The sequence below is a fragment of the Nannobrachium achirus genome (genome assembly GCF_963921795.1).
Source record: "Nannobrachium achirus genome assembly, chromosome: 11".
Taxonomy (NCBI): domain Eukaryota; kingdom Metazoa; phylum Chordata; class Actinopteri; order Myctophiformes; family Myctophidae; genus Nannobrachium; species Nannobrachium achirus.
In genome coordinates, this window is record NC_137820.1 from 33,426,590 (window position 1) to 33,454,215 (window position 27,626).

Here is a 27,626-nt window from a genome sequence, read left to right on the forward strand (position 1 = left end):
TACAGAGTGCCAACTCCCCCCCCCCCACATACATACAGACAGAGTGCCACTTGCCCCCCCACATACTGTACATACAGACAGAGTGCAACTTGCCCCCCCACATACTGTACATACAGACAGACTGCCAACTTCCCCCCCACATACATACCACCGCTGTATGTATGTGTGCAATTCTAGTGGTGGGCTATTTTTTGCAGAGCGACGCCCTTTGAGTATCACATTTTAGGCTTAAGTGGTGAAGAGTAACACCCTGGTCTTCGTCCTAATGAGTTCCCCTGCGTCAGCGATTATCCTTGGCACTGTCCTTCTATCTTTGGGTCTCTCTCTCTCTGTCTCTCTGTCTCTCTGTCTCTCTCTCTCTCTCTCTCCCTCTCCCTCTCCCTCCCTCCCTCTCCCTCCCTCCCTCTAAATGTCACTCACAGGCACCATGTGCCTCCTCTGCCAGCAGTGTACTTGTCCCAGCCAGCTGGTTAGAGGAGCTAATAGCGGGGCCCTGACAGCTCTCGCTCAATACAGCCGCACAATTACTGGCTGCATGGGCCCACATGAAGCACAGCTATCACGCAGCGCAATCACACACACACACACACCTCCCCCCCCCCCCCCCCGAGGCCAGCTCCCTCCATCCTCTCCTTCTCCTCTTCGCCCCGTCCTCTCCACTTTCTGCTCCTCGCTCTTGATCCATCGTCCCCCTCTCCCCCTCTTTAAAGGGACCGTTCACGTGGATCAAAGTTGTCAGTTGCGGGCGCTCGGGTGGCTTCAGTGGTAAAGTTGCTGCCCGCCACCAGGAGGACCCGTTGTATCTGTCCGTCTGGCCCTCTTTTATGCCCATATATGGTGTTCCGTGTCCAGGCCATGTCTGTGATGTCATCTCCAAATTTGGGCACTAGCTGTAGTGATGTCAGTCAGTGATGTCACTGAAGTTGGGCATTGTTGATGTCAGTCGGGCTTTGTTGATGTCAGCTGGGCGTTGTTTTAGCATGTGGCTGTTAGCATGGTGGCGACACTGTTTAGTATCAGTGATGTCAGCATGCAGACAGACGGTCCGACGGCGGACCCCGGACGGACATACATTCGCTAAATTAATAGTTAGATTTGTCATTGCACATGTTTTTGGGTGGAGCCAATTCATTCCTGTCCACACACTTGCTGTGTCGTCACTGAGTATAAGTATCCTACTGACTCACTTGCCAGTGAGGAGCCCCCACCGGGAGGACGTAGAGCCTTTGTCCTGCTCCTCCCGCCCAACACTCCACGCTGACAGGCGCCGCCCAAGCCTGTAGGATTATGTGCTGTGACAATTATTACCTCGCAAAAATATCACCCTCACCCGGCAGGGTGATATTTTACTAAAACATATTTCTACATATCGCCGTTGTCGGGTGGAAACCTTGTATCTCCAAAACCGTTTGTTTTGTATTTATCATTCTAAAAACGATTTAAACCAGTGAAAACCGATCTACAAGCACACAACGCCTCGCACTGCGAGGCGTTGTGTGCTTGTAGATCGTCTGTTTTCACTAGTCTTGTGCAACAGTCTTGTATGATGAAGCAGGGCTTTACTTTATGAAAAAACATACAAATTTGAAACTTGAGTTACGAGGTTTCTGCCCGACAGCGACGATATTGTGCTAATAGTTTAGGAAACACACAGTGTGGAGGACTCCTTTCGCACTGTTTCACAAATCACACATATTGGCACAGCCTCACAAAACCTTTTGGTAGTGAGATTTGTTTTTGCTTTAATCCCCGAGTTCTCCCCGAAACACGAATGCAGTACAACCCCTGTTATCTTATCCATCCGGAATAGACGCCAATGAGACCTTTCCACAATGAGGTCTGTGGATTACTGCGCGTTCACTGTGTCGCGATTTCAGAACAAGAGTTTATTTTCCGAATGTAATTTATTTTGCCACTTTGTGCGCCACAAACCAAATGCCACTGAGTTCAGTCGTGCTGGAATGATGACGGCCTATGGAAGAAATCTCCAAACCGAATCACTACTGGAACTGTAATAACTTGTCTTAAACCCTCTAAAACAGACCTTTTCCCCCCCTCCCAAATCTCTTTATTTTCACTCTTTTTTTGTTCAATAATCGTTCCTTAATCATTATCGAGGCAAAGGTTGTCATAATGATTTGAAGTCGTATCACGCAGCCCATATAGTGCCAGGCATACTCAGTCTCTATATACTGTACAGGTGACGGCTGCTGATTCAGATCATCTCACGTTAATTGAACACTCTGAGAGTGTTAAAAAAAAAAAAAAAGAAATCATGGACCTGCATGTTAATGGGTGTGTGAGCAGGCCGCTGCAGTCGCCTCTGCTGCACAGTAAAACCCTCTGGGTTGATGTGACTCCAAATGGAACCAAATGGAGTCTCTAGGGGTTTTACAGCGTGGTTCCCTCCCCTCTCTCTCTCTCTCTCTCTCTCTCTCTCTCTCTCTCTCTCTCTCCTCTGACCTTCATTATGTCTACCTCCCTCCAGGGACGTGCAGAGAATGTTAGAGAGGCAGGGGCTGACATTTCTAAAAGGGCCTTTTGGTGAAAACATCGAAAATAGCAGACCTCAGAGCGATGCGTTGTGAGCTTGGAGGTTGTGAGCGTTGTGAGCTTGGAGGTCAGCTATTTTCGGTGCTTGATACCACACTGAACTAAGCATGATCAAGTCAATACTGGAGATGTGGCGTATACGGCATGGATTTCCACACAGAGAGGGACATTTTTTCAATATAAGATGCTGCATTCAAGTTCAGGAGAGTTCAGGAGAGACAATTCTCTTGAATGCCGCCTTTTACACTTCAGGTATGGCATGGAAAGGGGGGCATTTGCGTTTCTTTCACCGTAGTAATAACTGCATTCATGGCACTTTTTACAGAAGGATAAACGGGCAGGGGCTCAAACCCCCTTTCATGTCTATATGTGTGCACATGCCTGCCTCCCGCCTCCCTCCATCCTCTCTCTCCCTCTCCCCTCCTCTCTTCTTCTCCATCATCATCGTCACCATCTCTCTCTCTCCCCTCCACTCCTCCTCTCTTCTCCATCCTCTCTCCATACTCCCCCCCCCTCCCCTCTCCTTCTCCCTATCTCTCTCCTCTCCTCTAAGTAATACGTATATTTCATGTTTTTAGTTTGTGTGGTTGTATGATCTCGGTTAGGGCATTCACCAAATATCCGAATATTCGAATATTCAAATATCAAAGTCACTATTCGACGTTATTCACCGAAGTCGAATATTCTCTTATTTTTATTTTTTTATTGTTTTCTCTTTAAAAGATATATAGTTTATAATGCTTGGCTAGATAGGAAGTCATAAGAATGAATTGTCAATGCCCCTGGTGGATGAATGTGTAAATGCTCTATACCAGGGCTTCTCAAACCTTTTTAGGCAGTGACCCCCAAAATAAACATATTTAAACTGGGGACCCCCACCCTGACAAGCACTTGGAAATGTAGGTATTACATTTAATGTGACTCGGTTCCGCAGATAAATATTGTGAAAATAGCTGATCTACATGCTCATAATTCTCTCTCTCTATTCCTCTCTCTCTGTGTCTCTATTTCTTTCCTCTCTCTTTCTATCATCTCCTCTTGCTCTCTCTCTCTCTCTCTCTCTCTCTCTCTCTCTCTCTCTCTCTCTCTCTCTCTCTCTTTCTCTCATCTGCTGCCTCTCAGTTGAGATGAAAGTGTCAGGGCAGCGATAATCAATAAAAGACAGATCCAGGCCAAACTGTGTGTTTGTGTTTGTGTGTGTGTGTGTGTGTGTGTGTGTGTGTGTGTGTGTGTGTGTGTGTGTGTGTGTGTGTGTGTGTGTGTGTGTGTGTGTGTGTGTTTTTGCATGTGTCCGTGCATGTGGCACGTTGGATACGTTTGGGTGCATGCATGCATGCGTGCGTGCATATGTGTTTTTTGCATGCGTCCGTCCGTCTGTGCATGTGTCACGTTGCATATGTACGTGCGCATGTGTCAGACGGTTGAGAGGTCCGTGCAGTCAGTTAGCGCTCAATCGATACAGTAATCACTGCCGGTCCCCACAGAGACCCCTCTAAGACCCTGTTAGAGTCGCTGCTCAATTGTTTTCATCTCCGGCTCCGCTCACTGTCACACGACTGGCGCTCACACTGTAGAGCAGTGGTTCTCAACCTGTGGGTCGGGACCCCCAGGGGGGCCCCCCAAATTATTATTTTGGGGGGTCCCCAGTAGGGCATTAACGAAAAAGTCGTCAAGTCTACTCAGTCGACTTCATTACACAAGTCGACTCCCACCAGAGAAAGTCGAAAGTCGAAGTTGGGAAAAAAAAAAAAAATCTATTGTGAAAATAGCATTTTAGCAATAGCATTGTTTTTTTTTTTCACCACTCCTGTGATTCGCTTTCACGATGTTACTGGCTGGCCATGTATGTCTGTCGCCTCACTCGCCTGCCATACCTCTCCTGACCAGGAGAGGGACACACAGACCACAAACACACACACACACGTTAAAGGAGGGGCGCTATTGAGCAGGCAGACTCAACACTCTCTCTCTCACACACACACACACACACACACACACACACACACACACACACACACACACACACACACACACATGCACGCACGGGTCGCACGCGCACACCCCCCCCCCCCCCCCAACAACCTTGCAATACATTTATTTGACTCTTTTTATTTGACCACCACTCAGTTCACAAGGTGTGATTTTTTACTGTTGAGTGAAAAATCAATGTTACATGTACACATTGGATGCCATCAAAGGGTTAATGCAACTTACCGTGCGCGTGCAGTGCATTGTGCGTGCGGGCCTCGGCGTGTGTGACGGGCGCACGTACAAATGTTAACGTTGAGATGATAATATCCATCAGCGTGGCTTGATGCGGGCGCGATGCGTAAACAACATCCGCCATTTTACATTGACTTACTATGGGGGAGAATGACGCCTGGCTTTGCTGGGCTGCACGCGCGTCACGCAAACCAGGAAACGTGCGTGCGCGTCACGGCAGCTAAGCCTTATGGGTAATGTCGTGTTTTTTGCTAATTTGGCGATAAAATAGTAATATTGATTATTATTTATTGGTAAAAACGCCAGGAGTGCCAGCTTTGAGTTAAGACGTCTCCAGACGTCCCGTGGCTACCAATGTGTTAAGCTAATCATCTGGGGACCCCCACAAATTTATTTGGGAAGCCCCCAGGGGGTCCCGAGCCTCAGGTTGAGAACCACTGCTGTATGGCACAGGGTTAGACATTAACTTTAGTTTTTCGCACCTCCTTGATGGTTTTTCCAGGGGGCTTTCCTTGCACTTCGGGGGCACTGAAACCTTATGATGAAAAACTTTATATTAGACATCCTTATGAGGTTTAATCAACCTAGCGAATGGGTTCATTTCATTTCATTATTAGATTCATATCACGGCTCAGGAGGATGAGACGTGTTTTGGGGGGTCATAAGGCTCTCATGGAGAGCCACGAGAGAAAGGAAAATCAGTAGAGAAAAAAATCAAACCCAGTTTGAAGTGAGCGGTGGATGTGAGCTGTTCATTTCGTTAAACTATACCCTGGTGTGTGTCATTTCATGAAGCCAGGGGTTCTCATAACTTCTCAGTTTACAGTTTAGGCATTTAGCAGACGCTTTTAATCCAAAGCGATTTACAATAAGCAGATAATACTATACTATATTAAACAAGGTAATATGTCAGAACATCAGCAACAATATGACAAATGCATATGAATATCAATCTAAAAAACAATATAATCAATACAATATAATAATACAATATAATACAATATACTAAAATCAATCTAAAAAACAATATAATCAGTAAAGAAAAAAGGTTCTAATAAACCTAAAAAACAAATCCTAACTAGCTTCATGTATATGGTCATTGAGTGTTTCAGTAGTTCTATGGGTTTAGGTGGAGTCTGAAAAGATGAGTCTTCAGTCCACGGCGAAAGCTAGCGAGTGAGTCCGCTGTTCTAAGTGCGACAGGGAGTTTATTCCACAGCTTGGGGGCCAGGAGGGCAAACTGTCTCGAACGAGTGGATCCTGGGGTTTTTAGCGAGGGTTCTGTCAGCATCCCTGTGTTGGCTGATCTATAAGTGAACAGGTAGGGGTGTAGGGGTTGATCAGGTTTTGTAGGTATGGAGGAGCCATACCTTTGGCTGCTTTGAAGGTCAGCATCAGTGTTTTGTATTCAGTGCGGGCCACAACCGGGAGCCAGTGGAGGGAGGGGAGAAGGGGGGAGACATGTGAGAACTTAGGCTGGTTGAAGACCAGTCGTGCCGCGGCATTTTGGATCAGTTGGAGACTGATCCAAAATGTGTCCAAAGTGTGTGTGTGTGTGTGTGTGTGTGTGTGTGTGTGTGTGTGTGTGTGTGTGTGTGTGTGTGTGTGTGTGTGTGTGTGTGTGTGTGTGTGTGTGTGTGTGTGTGTTCACACAACTCAACTCAACAGCGCCACTTGTTCACCCAGGCCTGCCACTGGTCACCCAGTGGTATTGCAGCTCATGCTACAAACTTACAAGCATACATACACACACAGTCACGCATTTGAGGCGGTGTGACCACCGCTCAAAAATTGGTAATGGGATAAAAGTTATAAAGAAGCAAAAAGCTAAGATATCTATAGGCCTTTACAATGCATTAATCAATTTCTCATAATACACTTTACACATACCATTTCCTTTCAGTTGTTATAAACCAAAACATTTCTTTCTTATTTGAGATGCATGGAAAAATACTTTGAAGTGGAGGTTGATGACCTAAAAGAACCCCCGTTTGAAATCCCAGTGTTAATTGAATCACACGCGTGCGCGCACGTGCGTGTGCATGAATTAACGCTGGGAGTTGCATTTTGTTTCATTGAGGGTCGGGAGGGCCGCCAGAGACGAATGACCTCAAAGTGGCGCTTTGTTTTATTAGATTTCTTTTTTTTTAATCTCCATTCCACTGCACCTCTGTTGAGAGCCGCCTGGGTACAGATGACCCCGCCTTCCTTAATTACCCTGCTAATGATTCGTCCTGGTTAATGATGTGTGGGGTCTCTGGAGCATAGCAATGAGCCCGGGGGTCCTGGGAGGGCCACGGACGCTGGGGGCGTCCAAAGAGGGGCCGTCCAGGGTTACACAACTCCACTCAACTCTCTTTCACTGCAGTGTTGGTTTCCTCAACTAAAACGAGAGAGAGAGAGAGAGAGAGAGAGAGAGAGAGAGAGAGAGAGAGAAGGAACAAATAGAAAAAGGAGAGGAACAATGAGGAGACGTGAGAGAGTTCAGACGAGGGCTTGAGAGAGCTTTATTTATTTATTGATTGATTTGATCTTTAATTAAAGCTGCCCTCTGTAACTTCCACGTCCCGACCCCCAGATTAACCCGGGTCCCCCACGCAAAGTGCTGACACCAGTGCCTCTCAAACGTGTTAATTTCACAAGGACCCCCGTAACTCTTGAGTAGTGTACAGATTGGTTTGTTTCATTTGGTTAGGGACTGCTTTGCACGGAAGATGGGGGCGTATGGAGCATTCAGAGCTTTCATGTAGGAAGGGGAGGGTGTATGTCTGGGACACTTCACTTTTCAGGGTTTGATCTGGTCGGGAGCGGAAACCACTTTACGTCATGTTGTAGTCCTCAAAGGACTACAATTTGGGCGGAACTATCAAACCGGATTCAGTTTTAACCCAAAATAATTCCCCTGCACTCAAGGACATACTTTTAGGGCCTACCTAATAAACTCCTTGATGCGGCGTAGTTTGTTTGGTATATGCATCTTTTAGTCCAACTCGTAGCGACTGGCAAGACTACACTAGGCTACTCGAGCATTTTAATAGGGATTGGGGAAACAAACGGGTGGAACCTAAACAAAGCGACACCGCTTCTTCTGCTTGTGGTTTCCGCCTAGACCGGATCAAACGGCCCATTGTAAACGATCACCAGACTTTCCCCCAGAGGGCCTGGTGAGGCGAGGTTAGGGTGTATGCAGGGGTGTAGGGCAGGGGTTCTCAACCTCTTCATGCCGGGACCCCCTAAAATAATCATATTTGAACCACACTGATAAGCATTCTAAGTCAGAAATGGCTGCCAGATAATATCAAATTTGAGGCACAGCCTCTCGTAGAAAAGTGGATTTTCCTGTATTCCGGTGATGCATAGCAGCTTTAAATCCATAAAGTGAAGGTTGTAGGGGACATTTCCTCCCATCTAAGCATTATAAGTCGTCTGGCTAAAAGGACCGTAAAACATCGTTCTCTTTTAGGTATTCAGGCTTATGTTTGTGAAGGTTTTTTGGAGTAACCCCAAATATGACAATAATACAATAATATAGAATGATTTTGAATGGAATAACTTTGTGTCTTAGACAGAAGGTCACTTAAACCATTACAGCCTAGCAAGAACAACACACACAAAACAGTGATTGATTGATTGATTGATTGATTGATTGATTGATTGATTGAAGACTTTATTAGAAGTTTGCATAGGAAAGTGTACAGTTTCATGACGGTACAGTTCACTGGTACAAGGTCTACTAAAAGGAGATCCATGAAAAGACTAAGCTTATTTCCACAGGAAACCATTAAAGTATCTCATATAACATTGAATGACAGACGAATAGAACACAGTACTATGCAGTAGATATAATCAGAAAGTGACCCCGCTCAGCCCCTGGGGGGACGCCCAATATACAGTATGTGTGAAAATGTCGCTGACCGACACCTAACCCCTACCATCCTATGGATCAATGGTGTTAAGTAACTATTTACTTAAGTGCTGTACAGTGGTGTCAGTTCAGAAAAAGCTAAGGTATGGCAACATGACTGGTGTCTTCCACGTGCGCCGTCGCGCGCGTGCAATACACCAGTCATGTTGCCATGCCTCTGCAGAACCGCTGCAGTTAAAGTACGTTGTCAAGAGTGACTCATTATATCGGTCATAACCTGCACAGGTACATTTATAATAATCTATAATATTTATTTTGTCTTGGGAATGCAACAAATACAAAAATAAAAAGAAATAAGTCTCCATGGTGTGAGTAAGCAATAGGGAAAAACATTTTGGCGGTGAACTACTCCTTTAAGTAAAACATTTTAGTACTTTTTTTCCCACCACTTAGCTGGGTAGAATCCGATACTTCCGTGACCGTGGAGAGCGGAGGTCCGTTTCTCAGTGGTTTTGTCAACTATGAAGGTTAAATAACAAATTGAGCTCCCATGTCCCTCACAAAAATGGCAGCAAAATGTTTGACAGCCGCTGAAAGTCAGGGCTCTATTATGATCCAGGTCTTATGCCTTATGCCTTAACTTCTTTGCCTTTTTTTACTATATAGACATATATTTTTTTATATTTCAAATAGCTGATCTGCAAGCTCACAACGTGCAGATGTAGATCAGCATTTGAAGTATTTAAAAATGTTTTTCAAAATAGTAAAAAAAAGGCAAAGAAGTTAAGGCATAAGGCATAAGACCTGGATGATAATAGAGCCTGAGTCTCATTCACTTACTATACACTATACTATAAAGGAAAAGATACCCCCAAAAAATCTTGGCCAAAAACGGCCCCACAAAACCATGGTTTAGTGATGAGTCATCACTTTTCACAGTATTTTGGGGTTCATGTTTAGCCCAAGGAATGTTTTTCATGCAAAACAAATGCTTGCAATGGATTCAGAATAATAAAAAAAAAACTAGTTTGACCCCTCACATGCTACTTAAAGCAGATATTTTGGGGGTATTTTTTTCCTTTATAGTATAGTGTATAGTAAGTGAATGAGACACAAACTTTCAGCGGCTGTCAAACATTTTGCTGCCATTTTTGCGAGGGACATGGGAGCTCAATTTGTTATTTAACCTTCATAGTTGAAAAAAACACTGAGAAACAGACCTCCGCTCTCCACGGTCACGGAAGTATCGGATTCTACCCAACTCACTGATAATGAGTGAACCACAGTACAGAGGGAGGAGGAATAGCGGTCAAAGTGAACCGGGTTCACAGAGTGTTTAATGTTAGTTACGGAGCAGAGAAGAGCAGAATGGAGCAGTAGTGAGGAGGGAAAGAGAGGCCTGGTGAGAGGCCGGAGATGAAAGCACAGACCTGTGCTTCGGTTAAACAAAGGACTCGTACAGTACGTACAAGACAACACACAATGAAGCCAGAACTCAAAGGAATATAGCCTACTAGCAGCTTTGAGGCAATTATAAATTCTACGGGGCACTTCTATTGTCTCGGGTCAAACACGTCACATTATGAACTCATTGAACTGGAGTAGTTCAATGGAAGGCCGGGGAAATGCTGCTTATTATAGCCCTATAGACTTTGTTGTATGGTGAATAGCAGAAATAGTTTATATTGTTACTGTCGGGCAGAAACATCGTATCTCCAAGTTTCAAATGTGTACGTTTTTTGAGTATATTTTTTAGATGATAAATACAAAACAAACGGTTTTGGACATACGTTTTCACCCGACAACGACGATATAGTGAAAATAGCACTGCAAGCACACAACGCCTCGTTGTAGATCGTGCATGCTTGTGAAAATCTTTAAATTTTCTTGAACATGTTTGATGCTAAACATCACCTAAGTGGTTCTTTGGTTTGTAGTCATTGGGGAAGAAGCTATTTTGGTGTTATACTGTATGATTGTTAGCACCTATCCAAAAGTGCTATGTTGCACTTAAAGACTATACTTCCTTTACCGGAGTCCCCCAGGGCTCTATACTAGGCCCCCTGTGTTTTCTCTCTACACTACAGTATACACTATACAGTATATCTACAATCTCATAACACCATTTGTTTTTATTTATTTTTTATTCTAAATTTTATCCCACGATTTTGTAACCAATTTTTCACCCGGTGCCAATTGCCTAACCTGTAATCCTGGGCTCTGCTCTCCCTCTGCCAATCTGGGGATAGCAGAGCTTGTAGGTCACGCGGCGAAGCGTGAATCGAGAGAGTGCTCCTGTTCATCTGTCCCGAGCGCTGATAAATGTCGCGTGTCACGTGTTATCTAATAACTTTAATGACATTTAACAACTCTAATGTCTTACTCCGTCACTGCCAGTGGATTTGAACGGTGACAGGCTTTGTCATGGTTAATGGGCTAATGGCAAAGCGATAAGGGAAATGAGCAGTTAATGAGGGCAAGGAACGAACGCCACATTTCCATGTGACTCCATGTATGAATATGAATCGGAGAAAAAAAAAGTCATTAGCGGTGACCCGTTTTGATGTGTTTATGAGTCTGAAAGTGGCTTCTGAGTGGGGGTTCAATCACAAGTTCAACACGTCAAACAAATCAACATCACAACACTTAAGTCAATTACATACTGTCAATAATACTGTTATTACGATTACTTACTCTCACGGAGGACTGCACGGACTGGGAGGCAACGGAAATCTGACACGTTTCAGAAACAATACATTTCTATGCGTTCAGTGTCCAAGGATCTGTCTCAATTTAGCCTGTCTACAGGCTACATTATCTATATAAATATCTCAATATGTAGCTTACATGTAGCTCAGCACGTTGACCTAATAGTCTTATATCTCCTCCAGATTAAAGGGAAATAGCTTTAGTCTAGAGCAGGGGTCTTCAACAGGGGGTCCGGGACCCCTAGGGGGTCCTCAGAGTTACTACAGGGGGTCCTCCACATCTTCCAGTCCTTTTTATATTGACAACTTGAACCCTAGTGTCCAAATTCTGAGAACTGTTGCCAAAAATAACAGATCTACAAGCTTGCAACGATTAAAACGATTAAACTGTACTGTATATGGAAAAGGTTGTGGTCCCTGCTTCATCTCTATCTCAACTAAGGGGTCCTTGGCCTGAAAACTTTGAAGACCCCAGGTCTAGAGGGTTAAGATGTTGGCTTTCGACGCGGGAGACCCGGGTCCGAGTGTAGCAGAGTGATTCACGGCCTCAGCCTCATGACCTAAAAGTCTAATATTTCCCCTGGATTATATAGGGAATTAAGATGTTGGTTTTCCACGCGGGAGACCCAGGTTTGAATCTCTAATATATCTATATTCACAAAACCTATGTCTGTCTGTATGCATTACTCGACGCCGTCCGACCAAACGTTAAACTTGGCGCGTGCGACCCAGATGACCAGGGGCTGTGAAGTGCCGAGAGGGAGGTCAATCGGACCAACGAGAACCTAAAAAAACTAAAAGTGCTCTCTTCACACAAGGACAACTTTGTGTTTTTTTTTTACAAGGGTTCACATTTTAGATTCTAGTTGGAGAAAAGAAAAGATGGGTGTTAAAATGGGCATTGCATGCAAGTGACTAAATATGTCTTTTTTAAACACAACAAGCCAGCGATTTCTTTACAGTAACAGTAATAGACCCCACAAGTCACATCTGCCCATGGAAGATTGTGGCGCATCTTGGGAATGGGGTGTCAACCATTAAGGCTAAAACGATTGAAAGGAGTAAATGAAAACATTTTAACACTCATCTTTTCTTTTCTCTAATTACAATCTAAAATATGAACCCTTGTTGTAAAAAAACAAAGTTGTCCTTTACGTTTTATTGCAGATTAACCGAGCAGACTTTAATTATACTGACTTTTGGCTGTTATTTATATTAACATTTATGTCCACTATTGCTCAAAACACTGTAAGGTATCGTAATGTTTGCCATCAGTGATATGCTGATATAGCGGCATTGCCTCTATGAATCATTTACCAATGTACAGTATGATAAGAGAAAATGCAGGTACATTGTTGAAAAGGGTTTGTTTGCTACAGAACAATAACATATCAGTCAACCTCCTGACTTTTACAAAGTCACATAGTTCACGTTTTGTCACCGTTACAGGCTCTTACAGTACATCTGTAAGAGACTATTTGTATTAGGAGGACTATCACTTTCAAGTTGAAGTTGAACGTGAATTGGTAAGTGTTGATTTTTAAACATAATTTAGTTTAAATTCTAAAAGGAAATGGTTGTGAAAATCTCATAGGCAAGTTACTTCTTCATTGTAATCACAGTATGTACAGTGTACATTATATCCTATCTCTGCCATTATCAATTTGTACCGGTAGTTGAATGCAATCCACCTGTGACCTTGCTCGTCCCCTATTCCCTCCTTCGGCATTTCCCTCCTGTCTCGATCTCCTGTTCATTATTTAGTGTTGATTTTGACAGGAAAATTTGATTCAATTTTAGTCTTTTGAACAAAATTCCACTTAGTTTCATATTAAAAAATTTATTCATGTTCTTAGTCATCTGAAATGTTTTACTTTTAGTCTAGTTTTTGTCGACTAAATACAATACGATTTTAGACGACTGAATCTACAGTTGTACTTTCAAAGGCTGTGATGGCGTTGAAATGCTTGATTTATCCTCAGCTGTGTGCCAAAAATAGCAGATCTACAAGCTGCAACACTATTTTTGGAGATTGACGCCTGCACACAGCCAAACATAAAGTGACTTGTCTTTTAGCTCTACTGGATCTCTTCCACACAAGTCCCTCCATAACATTTATTCTAGTTCTCATTTGTTGACGAAATTGTCAATATATTTAGTCATAGTTTTAGTCATCATTATTTAGTTTTTGTCATAAGTTGAGTCAACAAAATGAACACTGATTGATTAATGAACTATGGCTCCTTTAAAAGAACATTTATGTCTGGCCTGAAGGAAAGAAGAAGAGAACATTTGGAGGTGGCTAAAAGAACACAGGATGAAAAATAATCATGCTTTTTAGTTTTTTTGGAATCTGATTGAAATTAATCTCAGTGTATTTTATGCAACATTACAGTCATGTTTTGGACACATTAAACAAATGCTTAGACAAAAAAAAAAAACATTATAATATTCATATATTTGGTATATTTTTTGACCATGTTGAAATATTTTGGAATTGTTGGTTTTGAACATTCTTGCTCAAACTAAAGACACCATATTGAAAGTGTTATTGTTGTTGTTGTTGTTGTTGTTGTTGTTGTTGTTACAACAGGGGAAATGACTCATGTACAGTGTTCCTTCTTCTCTTCCAGGAATCAACATGGCAGCAAAAGACTTTATCATACAGTACAAGATGAAACTTCAAGACATTCTAATGTCAAATATTCCCTTTGTCAGCGAGTGTGCATTTCAGAAAAAGCTACTGGTGGACCATGAGTACCTTGACCTGAAAGACTTACCCGCATCCAAGGCAACCAGTGCACTTGTAGACAAAGTGATTTTCAAGGGTGAAATGACTTGCAATGCTTTCCTGCATCTGCTACAAGACACACAACTAACAAACGTGTGTCCTGATCTGAAGACAATGCCATGGTACAAACCTCCAGCCACATCTGCAACTGACCCGACCACAGACTCATCAGAGGAGCACGTCAAGAGGAGGAAGTGTTGTGAACATGAGGAGCAGCTGCTGTTCTGTGAGGAAGAACAGAGAGTTGTGTGTCATATCTGTGACTCCCCTCACAACCACAAGCTGGTTCCTATAGAAGAGGCAGTCAAGAACCTGAAGGACCAACTGAAGTCTAACCTTGAGACTCTAAAGGACAAGAGGGTGAAACGCAAAAATGTTAAAACTAAATACACCGAAATGCTTCAACACAACAAGCAGCAGCTGAGGACCAGAGAGAATGAGATCAAAGCACAATTTCAAATTCTCCGCCAGTTCCTGATCGAGGAAGAGCAGGTTAGACTGGCTGCTCTGAGGGAGGAAGAGGGGCAGAAGGGGAAGGCTGTCAGAAGAGAGATGAAGATCATTGAGGAGCAGATCTCCTCTCTCTCAGAAAGTGTCTCTGCTGTAGAACAAGAACTTCGGAAACCCAATGTGTCTTTTCTCAGCAGTTACAAACACACTCAGACCATCGCCAGAGACAAGTGTACACTGTCAGATCCACAGCTGGTCTCAGGAGCGCTGATAGACGTGGCCAAACACATGGCAAATCTGCCTTTCAGAGTCTGGGAGAAGATGAAGGAGAAGGTCAAATTCACTCCTGTTGTTCTGGACCCAAACACAGCACACCCATGTCTCTGCCTTTCTGAAGACCTGACCAGTGTGTGGCGCACAAACAATTGGGAGATTCCTGACAACCCAGAGAGGTTCAATTATGATGTTGATCTTCTGGGTTCAGAGGGGTTCAGTTCAGGAAAACACAGCTATGATGTGGAGGTTGGAGACTATCCAGACTGGATTATAGGTCTGGCTAAGGAATCTGTGAGAAGGAAGGGTGAGAAATGTGTTGCACCAAAATACGGATTCTGGATTTTAAAGCAGAAAGAAGGTGACTATGATAATGGGCAGGGGCCCGTCAAAGTGCATGGGTATCCTGAGAGGATCCGAGTCCAGCTGGACTATGAGAGGGGGGAAGTCTCCTTCTACAACCCTGAGGACATGACTCACATCTGCACTCACTACGACACTTTCACTGAGAAACTTTACCCATATTTCATGATTAATAGAAAGTCTGAATCTGATTCTGATTCTGTTTCCATTGGTATCAAAGTCTTTCAAGCGGAAGTGGGAAAATACTGAACTATTTTCACTGTTTACTGCATGAAAACAGTGAAAAGACGATCGCCCGCTTTTTTGAGCCCAGGACCCCCAGAAGAGAATTAAAATAAATAGTAGATGTACAAAAGCACTAGTTTTTCATTGACCAACCTTCAACGTCAATATTCCAATTAATTTTGAACATATTCCATTTCAGTTTGAATTCATTTTGAACTGAAAGTGTGACAGCCCTGAATATTGCACCTCATACTGTGGAGAATAGAGAATCCATCACAATTGCAATGCTGGATGATTGTATTCAATCAATTTCAATAAATGTCTCATGGTCTTAAAAAAAAGCGACACATGTCGAAATGCATTTCATTGACTGTGTGCCGTCAACAAGGAATACACCGACAAAGTTTGAGAACAACTGAGCTATGGTAATATTTGTGTTGAGTTCAATTCACCGTTGGGTTTCTCTCTGTGAGGACAGTATTGTGTCACAACTTGTTGTGACCACAGGCGTTCCCACGGGGGAGTCAACAGCGTATCAAGCTGAGGCCACAGGGGGGGGACTCGTTAGGATTTTAACGATTCCGAGTCCTTAGCGATTCCCTCTTAACGATTCCGGTTCCTAACGGTTCTCTTAACGGTTCCAATATATATTTTTTTTCATATTTTCTATCATCCATTATACAATTACATAATACACACAACTTAAACCATGGAAAATCAGCTTTATTAAATTACTGCACCCATTTCACTTGGCTTGAACACTGTTCGGTTAGGTAGTCTGGCTGTATGCATGAGTCCAACATGTTTTTTTTTTATGATTTTTTTTCCTAAATAAAACATGAACGATTGAGACCATTTAACAGTAGTTGTTTACATAAGCCTAATGGGCGTTCAAACAGTAGTTAGCAGTGATGTTAATAGGTTTTCAATGTAATGGGTCCCGGGTCCCAGAAAAGTTTTATGAGTCCTCAATAAAATGTGTTTGAGCGTTGTGAGCTTGTAGATCGGCTATTTTCAAAATGTTTGCCTATTTCTTATATTTATTTTACAATATGGCTTAGTTTGAACTTAGAACTAGGATTTCTAAATACACTAGGCTACAGATACCCATTTAATTATATTTATATCACTGGGACCCCAATTTATATTAAATGTTAAAATATTAGAGTAAAAATGGAACAGGTCCATTTGGTTCCATTTATTCACTGAGTTACAGACCCATAAAGTTTCCAAAAGATTCCCTTTTACTTTGCTTATTAGCAATATAAAACGTTTTTATATTCAGCAAAATGTCAGTAATGGTATTGTCTGCCTCTCATTATTGTCAAGGAAGAAAGTACTGTATGTCGCTGCCTTGCTTAAGTTTCATCAAGGCAAAAAAAAGCACCCTAAGACACACACCAAAGGTTTCACTTCACATGTGTGCGGGGGACGAGGAGGGGGAGCCACCGTTGAACTTGCACAGAAGTTACTTTCACTTTCAGCTTAGGACAAATGGCAGCTTTTAATCAATGCACAAGGATTTAAGGACAGACACCACGGTTTGATTTGATCATTGCACAGTCAATTATGAAGGGATTTCAAAAATTAAAACGTCTCCATATTGCTTGGGAAGTCATATTGCTAGTTATTGCTTTTTCTTTTACCGCAATGCGGTGATGAGACCCGTTAAGAGAATCGGACCGGCAAAAATGATTGACCCGGTTCTGGACCCGCTATCATGGAACCGGGTCCTAAAAAGAACCGGTTTCGGGTCCCAACCCTAGGTGCCAGAGGAGAGAGAGAGAGAGAGAGTATTGTATCTACTTTGTTGTGACCACAGACGTTCCCAGAGGCGGTTTAGCAGGACAGGTGCAGGTTTCTGTGCGACCAATTCATACCAAAAGCAAGACGCTGAACCACTAATTGCTCCCGGTGAGCAGGTTGGTGCCTTGCATGGTTTCCTCAGCCATTGTATTGTATTGTATGAATGTGTGAATTTAATGTAATGCACATCATCTCTGTAAAGCGCCTTGTATAAAGGCGCTATATAAATGAACCATTTACCATAGACCAAAATAGCAGACATACTGTACTGTAACGTCCTGAGCTTGCTATTTTCGCCCTGTGACAGAGCATTAAATTAGGCATAACCTAGCATAACCTGCTCATTAGTCGGTACTCTGCAGCAGGTCCCCCGTACGGACTTATCACCACACCTGTCATTAACAAGGACACTCAGTGGCAGTGCTCACAGCAACCCTGGAGCTCTGCCAGGGTGGATGTCCATTACACAGCTCAAGGGCATAGATTTGGGGGTGGAGAATATTGTTGCTGTCATTGCGGAAACCTCATATGTCCACAAACTGTTAAGTCCAAAACGTTTGTGTGACACTGCAGAATAACGAAGTATTATGGCATACTTAAGTTAACCCTTTAAGAAGACCTGAAGCCGATTCTTTAATGTGGAGTTTCTGAAAAACGTATGTTTCTATGATCAGTGGTGCTCAAACTTTTTCATGTGAAGGACCCCTAGAATTATATGTATTTAACAGCGGAACCCCCCAATCTCAAAATCTGTCGTTCCAGTGATCCCGAGACAGAAAGATCTGAGTTACAAATTTTCGCTTAAAAATATAATATACCTTATATACAAAGATGTGTAAAAATGTTCATGATTTTCTCTAAAATAGCAGATCTACAGGCACTCGGTGCCGCTCTATGAGCTTGTATCTCGTATTTTTCAATAGCTAAAGTATAAAATAATGGTTAAAGTGGCTGAAGTGTGAATAAATATACTCTCCCGTCTTTTCTTTTTATTCACATGTCTGCTCCTGGATCCAGCACCGTATAAAAAGTTGTGGGGATGTGCATATTCTATGCCTTTTGTCTAAAGTGTCTAAAGTGTCAGGTCTTAATGGAGATAAGAGGTTTCTGCCCGGCAGCTACACATTATTCTACAACAACCCCTTGGGCTTTTTATTTGCTGGTTTTGTTGTTTTACTGCTGCTACTACTTCTGCTGTGGTATCAGTTGCATCATGTTTTTGTAGCTACCAACAACCCCCCCAAGAGAGCGAGCTTCCAGAATAAGACTTAAAATCACACCCGTGTGAACTGAGCGGTGGTCGGTGTGTGTGTGTGTGTGTGTGTGTGTGTGTGTGTGTGTGTGTGTGTGTGTGTGTGTGTGTGTGTGTGTGTGTGTGTGTCTGGCCTGAACAACAGCGCCCCTCCCTTAACATGTGTGGTCAGAAAAGGTACTGCAGGCTCTGCAGGCTACATACAGACACGGACACACGCACACACACACGCACGCATACACACACGGCCATGTATAGGAGACGGTGTAACCACCGCTCAAAAACTAAACTTTAGTTAAGAGAGTGATATTGTACGATCGACTGAGGTGTCCCGTTATAGATAACGGATGAGGCGGAGGTGAACTCTCAATGTTCCCTCTGCCGAGCCGAGGCCATTATTTATCGTGTCGCTTATGCCATGGTCACCTACAGTACCATTAAAATAAGGCTGTGTTTATGTCTTCACTTTAATAATTGGGGAAAAACTGCAAAAACGGCTGTGTCATCCTGGAAACCACTTTCTAGTCCAGTGATTCTATATTAGTCCAGTATATTGAAGGTGGGGCCCCAACTAATTGGCAAAATAACTCAGATTTTAATGATAATATGATATAAATTAAAGTTCGACTTCACCCATTTTCATATCATTTGTCCTCACTAATCTTAAAATGTGTTTCTACTCAGTCTGTGTCTCATAGGGGGGCTGTGGACACTTCAGAAACCCGCCTACCAGTGACATCCTCATTAGGCTATTTTTTTTTATCCAAACAAGATTTCACATTTTTATTTGTATTAATGACAAATTTTTGAAATGAAGTGCCATGTTTTTATTTTCTAGATAGTCACTGTGCCGTGTCAACATGAATCTGAATGACACCCGATAAAAAATTCCGACATATTTTGATTGTCTGGGTTGTCAGTTATAATGATCGTCAGTTATAATGATCATTAGACTCAAGCAATAAACTTGCTCTCCATTCCGACATGTCTCCATTCCAACATTGACTTCTTATTGTCGGAGTGGCAACACTTCCATAGAGGTTAAGGTTAGGGTTAGGGTTAGGGATAGGGATAGGGTTAGTGTCGGAATGGAGACATGTCGGAAAGGAGACATGTCGGAGATCATTCCGACTCCCCATTTATATTTAAAAGTAACTTATTTTTCCCCCCCTGGACCCAGGGTATGGCAGCTGCATACCCCTGCCATACCCAATTGACGCCCTTGGCTGTGCTTCCCACCGGATCTCTCTCTCATCCTTTTGTGTTCCAACCTCTCCTCTGAAGCACGCGATAACCCCTCTCCTCTCCTCTCCTCTCCTCTCCTCTCCTCTCCTCTCCTCTCCTCTCCTCTCCTCTCCTCTCCTCTGTCACGTCCTTGGGGCAGAGAATTCCCATAGTTATATTATATGCCCTGTGAGATTATTCACTGCATCAGAGCTGACGGAAACCCCTGGGGGAAGAAGGGGGGGGGGCTATCAGTCATCTATTAGACATGAGGGTCACACAGGGGTGTGTGTGTGTGTGTGTGTGCGCGCGCCAGCGTGTGTGTGCGTGTGTGTGTGTGTGTGTGTGTGTGTGTGTGTGTGTGTGTGTGTGTGTGTGTGTGTGTGTGTGTGTGTGTGTGTGTGTGTGTGTGTGTGTGTGTGTGTGTGTGTGTGTGTGTGTGTGTGTGTGAAAGATGCATGTGGGCAGAGAGAGAGAGAGAGAGAGAGAGAAAGAGAGAGAGAGAGAGACTTGCCATCAGGCATAAAAGAGCGATTTAGGTACCTCATAAACCTATGGCTTCTAAATCAGTGCCTCACTAAATCACATTTAGCTGTCTCATGTTTGTAGATTGGGGGTCGTGCTGCCAAGTGTACACTGCCGATGCAATAACATTTCGTGAGTGAGGCGTAAGACCGTAAATCGCTCATCTCTTTGTTACCGAGATATACGACCGTCGACCGATGATATGTCCTTTTGAAAGTGACCTTGGTTGAGACCTTGACCATTTCCACCCGGAGGCGTTAAGCATCCCTTCGGACCAGTGTACTGATTCGTCCCATCAACTGTCAAGGAAATCTGCCCCGGCCAATTTTCCATTTTGAACTTGACTGTGACCTTGACCGTCGACACGGAGGTTAAACATCCCTTTGGGCGACTATTATATTCCCAAAAGTCTAGTGGGAAGAAGGGGGTATCATGCACCCCACCGGAAATATACTTCTAATCTGTGTTTCTAGATTGGATTCTTTGTTTTCTTCTTTACAAAATGATAAGCTGTTAAAAAGTTGTCAAAATGTCCCATATACCATTTATATGCAAATTAGTACCGCCATTATTATCAAAGAATCTATTTTCACCATAGCCACATTAGCCAGGCCAACATTGCACTCAACTGAACAGATAAGCGTAGGCCTGTCACAGAGAATAATACCTGGGCACTTCAAGTGCGGGTGCCATGATTTATTCCCCCTCTAAAACATGATTATCAACTATTATGATTATACTAGGAGGAAGATATTTTCCAAAAAAGTGTACAGAAAGAGTTAAAATGATGTTTTTATGTGGCCACACCCCCGGTTCATTAAGTATGACTGGTTGTCATGGTGGGTGGTGACCCAGCAGAAGTTAGCCACACCCCACAGTGTTGGGTGAATGGTAATTAGGGGAGGAGTTGATTGTGTGATGTAATAAGTATGGGTGTTTTTGGAACGGCACATCTGACCCAGCAGGTGGCATCCTCCAGCTAAAAACACAAATAAAAAGAGAATGAATAATTGCTCATAACAACCACACCAGGGGGTCTAATGAAGTACTGTCAACCTCCTAGACACATGAAAACCAGAAAAAGTACAAAACTATGGCATCACCTCTTTCAGGAGTTTTGCAGGGGTGACTTGAGTCACACCTGCAAAATAAAGAAGGTGCAGACCAGTCGAGTGCTCCAGTATATTTTATTTGGGTATAGTCTCTCTCCTGAAGTGCCCTGGTATCAGTGGTGTAAAGTAACTAAGTAGATTTGCTTAAGTACTGTACAATTGTGAGGTATTTGTAATTTACTTGAGTATTTCCAATTTCCAATACTTTTACTTTTACTCCACTACATTTATTTGAAAACGTCAGTTACAAGTTACTTTATAGATTTTTGATTATTATTACAAAACTTACATTAGCTACTTAAGCCCTAAATACATTTCAGCCATTTGAAAATAGCCGATCTATCCACCTCTTTCCGTGGGAAAGAGGTGGAGAATTTTTTTGCACCACACTTCCGGTTAACAGCAGACATACAAGCTCACGTCACGTCGCAGATGCAACCGTTGTGAGCTGGTAGATCACACTCGGCTGTGCCGCCAGAAGCTCCGTACAACTTCTGCGCAATGCACGATGGGATGTTGGAAAGTTGTGGATAGATCTGCTATTTTCAAAAGATGTTTGTACATTTTAATACTTTCTCATTTTGGTACTTAACAGCGCTCTACAGGCGGGCAGCGGTTGCCGCAGGGGGTCCCGCTTAGATCTGCGGGGACCGCGCCGTGGTGAGACACAAACACACTCGCTCTGCGAGTAAACGCCGCACCGGTATCTTCACAAAGATGAACACAATTCACAATCTACAAGGTTTTCAAATGATTGTGATGCCGTATTAACACATTTAGCCGGGGACCCCCTGGAACCCCCCCAAGGACCCAGTGTTGGGAAAGTTCACTTTAAAAAAGAACTAGTTCAAGTTCAAGTTCAGAACTTCTAAAATTAACTAGTTCATTTCATAGTTCATAATTCTATATTTTGAACTAAGTTCATGGTTCCCCAAAATGAACTAACTTAGTTCTTTTTCGTTCTTTTTTTAACCATATTTTTTTTTATACTTTGGCTATTCAAAAAAAAAAAAAAAAAAGAAGAAAAAAAAATATATAGGTCTATATATATATTATATAAATGTTTAGACGTTGCTGCATGCTATTATTTGTCAAAATTATTGACACAGCCCATATAGAACCACACACAGCAATAATTTCATCCAACTTAACATTGAGGTGCCCACAATATGTATGTGCCCACTGCCTAGTTCCCAGTCTTCCTGCACCCTTATTGTGAAGGGCTGAATGTAATAACCACGTTATTGTCTCATTGTGTGAAATATCATAATATTCAAAACAAATATTTGACTCCAATTGATTCCCCACACAGTATTGACTTGATATAGCCATGAAAAAAATATATTACACAGCAGTTGTGGGAAAACTAAGACATTGTTCAAAAAACACAATTCCGATGTTGGTCATTTTGGAAATAGGGCAAAAAATATATTTTTCTTCAATCCACTGTCTTGACACTCGAACCAAAATTGTTCTATAGACCATAATCTACAAATTGGAAGTGAAAAAGAAACTTTAACACACATTTGAAATGAAAACAAAAAATTACATGTACAAGGAACCCCACTAGAAGGCATACTTTTCTAAACCTCGCGCACAGCATGTTTCCGCGTTGGTTAAAATAGCTGATCTACAAGCTCACGTTGTCTCATGGATGCGACGCGTTGTGAGCTTGCAGATCAGCTATTTTCGCCGTGCAACACACATAGGACAAAGTAGAGTCAGGCTTGCGAGACACGTAACGAGGAGGAGATTAACAGTGCAGCTGCAGAGTGCAGACAGCACCGCATCAACGTTCACGAGGAGCTGCGTGCAGTGTGTGCTATTGGAGCATGTGAATGAAAAGAGAGACGAGAGGACAGACCATAGATATCTTTGGGACTATTGGGACAGACGACCGCGGAGGCGCGGACCGCCGCATGAACGTCCGACGAACGCCGACGAACTCCGTTCACGGGCGTCAGAATGACCGCGTTCGACAATATCGTTCATCAAGCGAAAACAATTACGTTCAGTTCACGTTCGCCCAAAATATGAACGTGTTCATGAACGATCGTTCTTTGAACGCGTTCAGGTACAACACTGCAAGGACCCCACTTTGAGAACCACAGTACAATGAAACATGGTACCAAAGTGATCGTTGTTATGCTCGTTGTTATGGTTACACAGCTTTCAAAGATGAAGATTGAATGACAAATAGAGAACACGCTCCCCTAATATCGGATGCAATATCAGTGGACTGATTTAGAGGGTTCATGAAGGCTAATATTTGTAGGGATCGTGCCTATCATTGCCCTCATCAAGCCTGACCTAAGAGGCAGAGATCAATGACAAATCTCATGTATTGATCACGTTGCTGTGTGGGCTCGTGCTGCTATACCTGTGTTGTATGTTATAATCATTGATTTTAGGTGTTCAAGAAGACCGCGCCATTCTCAGTGGTGTGATTAGCCTTTGGCCCTAACAGGCTGGATTTGTCTATAGAGCCGTTTGTTCACTGTCTTAAACCTCTCTCCCTCCCTCCACCCTTGTTTGTGCCTGTGGGGAGATAACATATAAATTCAAATCAATTCATCCCTGCTTAAATCAAAGCTCTCAATAAGGCCTGTATCTCTGTGGAGAGGATTGGTCTTTCAAGCCTGCCGGTCATCATTTTCAATTGTATTTTTCTTTTGCTTTGTTTGGTTTTGTTTTACTTTATTTTGCAAATTGTAATGGTGAAAACTAGTAAAGCATTCTTAACCACATAAACCAGGGTTGTACAAACTTTCTTCAAAGGGGGCTATATTTGCAAATCGTCGTTATCGGGTGAAAGCCTTGTATGTCCAAAACCGTTCGTTTTGCATTTATCATTTTAAAAATGATTTAAACTAGTGAAAACAGCCGATCTACAAGCACACAACGCCTCGCACCGCGAGGCGTTGTGTGCTTGTAGATCGGCTGTTTTCACTACCGTTGTGCGAGGGCCTTGAATGATGAAGCAGGGCCTTACTTTGCGAAAAAAAACATACAAATTTGAAACTTGGAGATACAAGGTTTCCAGCCGACAACGACGAAATGTGGAAATGCCTTTGGACCATAACAAAGTCACATTACAACAACTCTATTTAGCTTTTTTGGCAGTGCAGCCATCTGTGTGAACAAAACAAAACAAACCTTTTCGTTAGAAACATTTCATACCTGGTTTCTTTGTCTACACTGCCATTTCAAACTAGGGGTGAAGGGTTAAGACTCTATCTATCCATAAGCACTTCATGAAGTTTCACTTGTTTTATCTGTGCTGCACCTCGTTTTGAAAGGCTCTTATGAACAAAGTCTACTTACTTACTTACCGGTACTCACATTCAGCTGGTGAAAATGTTCACTGGTCTAAAATTGTTACGCTGTCAATGCCAGTGAGCTACATGGTTATAGGAGAGCACTCATCATGTCTGTTGTCATATCGCTACCAGTTTATTAGAACCATTTATTTTTGAGACACAAGTCCAGCTCTGTGGAACACTACCTCGTCTAGCTATGCAGTGAAATCCTCTGTGTTCATTTAAGTGCTTCATAAGTGTCTCACCGTACAGGGGCATCAATTGGGTATGGCAGGGGTATGCAGCTGCCATACCCTGGGTCCAGGGGGGGAAATAAAAGTTACTTTTAAATAAAAATCCATGAATGTCTCTTTGTCTATCTGTGCTGGTTATTATGTTGTTAAATTACAGTAAAATAACTACAAATGCTTGTAGATCTGCTGTTTTCACTACTTTTGAGCGACAGCCTTGTATGCTGAAGCAGGGCTTTGGCTTTGCGAAAAAATGAACAAATTTGAAACTTGGAGATACAAGGTTTCTGCACGACAGTGACAATTTACTTTCTTGGGCTGAGCGACCCACCCACCCAACCACACTGCGTCAAACTGGGCTGAACGGCCCAAGCACCCAACATCGCTGCAAAATCCTTTTGCTGAGTGTCGAATGAACCGCCATTGGACAGGAGGAGATGGCGAACATCGGCATCCAAGACGTATTTGTTTCGTTCAGGGCATTATAATTATATTCTCCACACTTTTATCCTCCCCATCTTGATAAAATGGTATATTCCCAGGTTCCGCAGGTCAGCTGCACAGGTGCAATGCATTATTGTTAATTGTGGCATGTTTACTAACATGCCAAGTTTAGCTGCACTTGAACAACCATTCCAGGCTGCCATATCCAGCCAATTATTTGGAACACAAAGCCTCAAATCATGCATGCAGCGTCCGATTGCCGTAAAAGGCCTAAGATTGGCAAGGAAGACATGCCACCCTTTTCCCATTGGTCCATTATAGCGCCACCAGGACGCCTGACCTGGCGAGACCTGTGCTCGGAAGAGCACTGCTTCTAGTTTAAAAATGTTTCACACACATTTATAACTGAGCCCTCCTCTCTCTCTCTGTGTCTCTCTCCCTCCAGTGTGAAGATGGTGCTGCTGTGGACACTGGGTGACGTCTTTAAGACCGCCTACTTCGTGATGAACGACAGCCCCGCCCAGTTCTGGGCGTGTGGTTCTGTGCAGATCCTGATCGACGTGGCCATCCTGCTGCAGGTGCTGCTCTACAGCGAGGACACGCGCGTCAAACTGGGATGAGCGGCACCACCCACCAGGGACGTGCTGGGCCCCTGATTCAGCCCGGGAAAAAGAGTTGGAGAGGCCCTCATTGCGTGCCATAGAGAGAGATCTCTCTCTATAGCGCTGCTGCTACTCAAAGATTTGCCATTTCAGATCATGACAAGTGACAAGCCAGTGGGCCAATTACGAGTTATATTTCGTCGTTGTCGGGTGGAAACCTTGTATGTCCAAAACCGTTTGTTTTGTATTTATCATTTTAAAAATGATTTAAACTAGTGAAAACAGCCGATCTACAAGCACACAACGCCTCGCACCGCGAGGCGTTGTGTGCTTGTAGATCTGCTGTTTTCACTACTTTTGAGCGACAGCCTTGTATGCTGAAGCAGGGCTTTGGCTTTGCGAAAAAATGTACAAATTTGAAACTTGGAGATACAAGGTTTCTGAACGACAGTGACGATTTACTTTCTTGGGCTGAGCGACCCACCCACCCAACCTCACTGCATCCAACTGGGCTGAACGGCCCAAGCACCCAACTTCGCTGCAAAATCCTTTTGCTGAGTGTCGAATGAACCGCCATTGGACAGGAGGAGATGGCGAACATCGGCATCCAAGACGTGTTTGTTTCGTTCAGGGTTTTTTTTACTGTTCGGTTGAGCGGATTGAAATAGATTCGCAAGGCCATTTGTGCTGCAAGACATTATTTAAAAGGAGCACTGCCATCTGTAATGCATAATGAGTGGCAGATCAGGCTCAACCTTTTATTTTCTATTTTAGTTAGTTATTATATTTTAGTTATAACATAAGTGTTTCTTTCTGGCAGGCTTTATTAGCATTTGTTTTTGTTTAGAGTAAAGGAAGAGAGGAAAACCAAGGGCAGAGAGACACGCAATGCTGCAAGACTGGAGTCCGATTCAAACTCGAGTCCTCGTGGCTCATGACTAGCCGAGCCATCAGGCACAAGAACAAAACATTATTTTGTGTTATAGTAATGGTCAGCCATATTGTAATGTAATGTCTTAATACAGCACCACTGCCTTAAACACGTAGTGTTGTTGTTAGTAGGAATAAACACACCACCCGGTAGGAAGTGGACTAAGAAAAGGGAGGAACCAAACCAAGTTCCTTGTTTCTACACAAAAAAAGTGGTGCCCCAGAAGCCAAAAAAAAAAAAACAGCAACCCCAAATGTGTTCCCAGATTTGCCATATTGCCTATACAGTCTATATCGTCGTTGTCGGGTGTAAAACTTGTACGTCCAAAACCGTTCGTTTGTATTTATCATTTAAAAAAATGAACTAAACTAGTGAAAACAGCCGATATACAAGCACACAACGCCTCGCACCGCCAGGCGTTGTGTGCTTGTAGATCTGCTGTTTTCACTACTTTTTGCGACGGCCTTGTGTGATGAAGCAGGGCTTTACTTGTTGTCGTCATAACCTTATAGATCCACTTAGAAATCTTAGAAACGTTAGACAAAGGTGATTTTCATGAGCAGGGCCTCTCAGCAGCAATGCCCCGTGCCTTAAAGAACAGGGGATCAGGATCATTTGGAACCGTGGTGGGATTTTGCTGACATCACGTTTTTTTTTTTTACATTTTACTGTGTTTTTTACGCTGTTTGTTTGCTTGCTGTCCGTGGGCTTATGGGGCCGTAACTGAGA

At 43.1% G+C, this 27,626-nt stretch overlaps 2 protein-coding genes across 2 annotated transcripts in view; both read left to right on the plus strand.

Annotated features, from left to right (window-relative positions):
- LOC308294731 (solute carrier family 66 member 2) overlaps positions 1-25,984 on the plus strand; it is a gene marked incomplete at both ends in the record, with an annotated part of 133,835 nt that extends 107,851 nt beyond the window's left edge. The window contains one exon of the mRNA XM_080737542.1: positions 25,810-25,984. Within this exon, the coding sequence (XP_080593668.1) occupies positions 25,810-25,984 (175 nt within the window). The remainder of the gene's footprint in view (positions 1-25,809) is intronic.
- LOC308293591 (E3 ubiquitin-protein ligase TRIM39-like) lies at positions 14,255-15,475 on the plus strand (the record flags this gene model as incomplete). The annotated part of the gene is made up of 1 exon (XM_080736178.1): positions 14,255-15,475. One exon carries the CDS (start codon positions 14,255-14,257, stop codon positions 15,473-15,475), a length of 1,221 nt encoding a protein of 406 aa, XP_080592304.1.
- Positions 25,985-27,626: the final 1,642 nt, after the last annotated feature.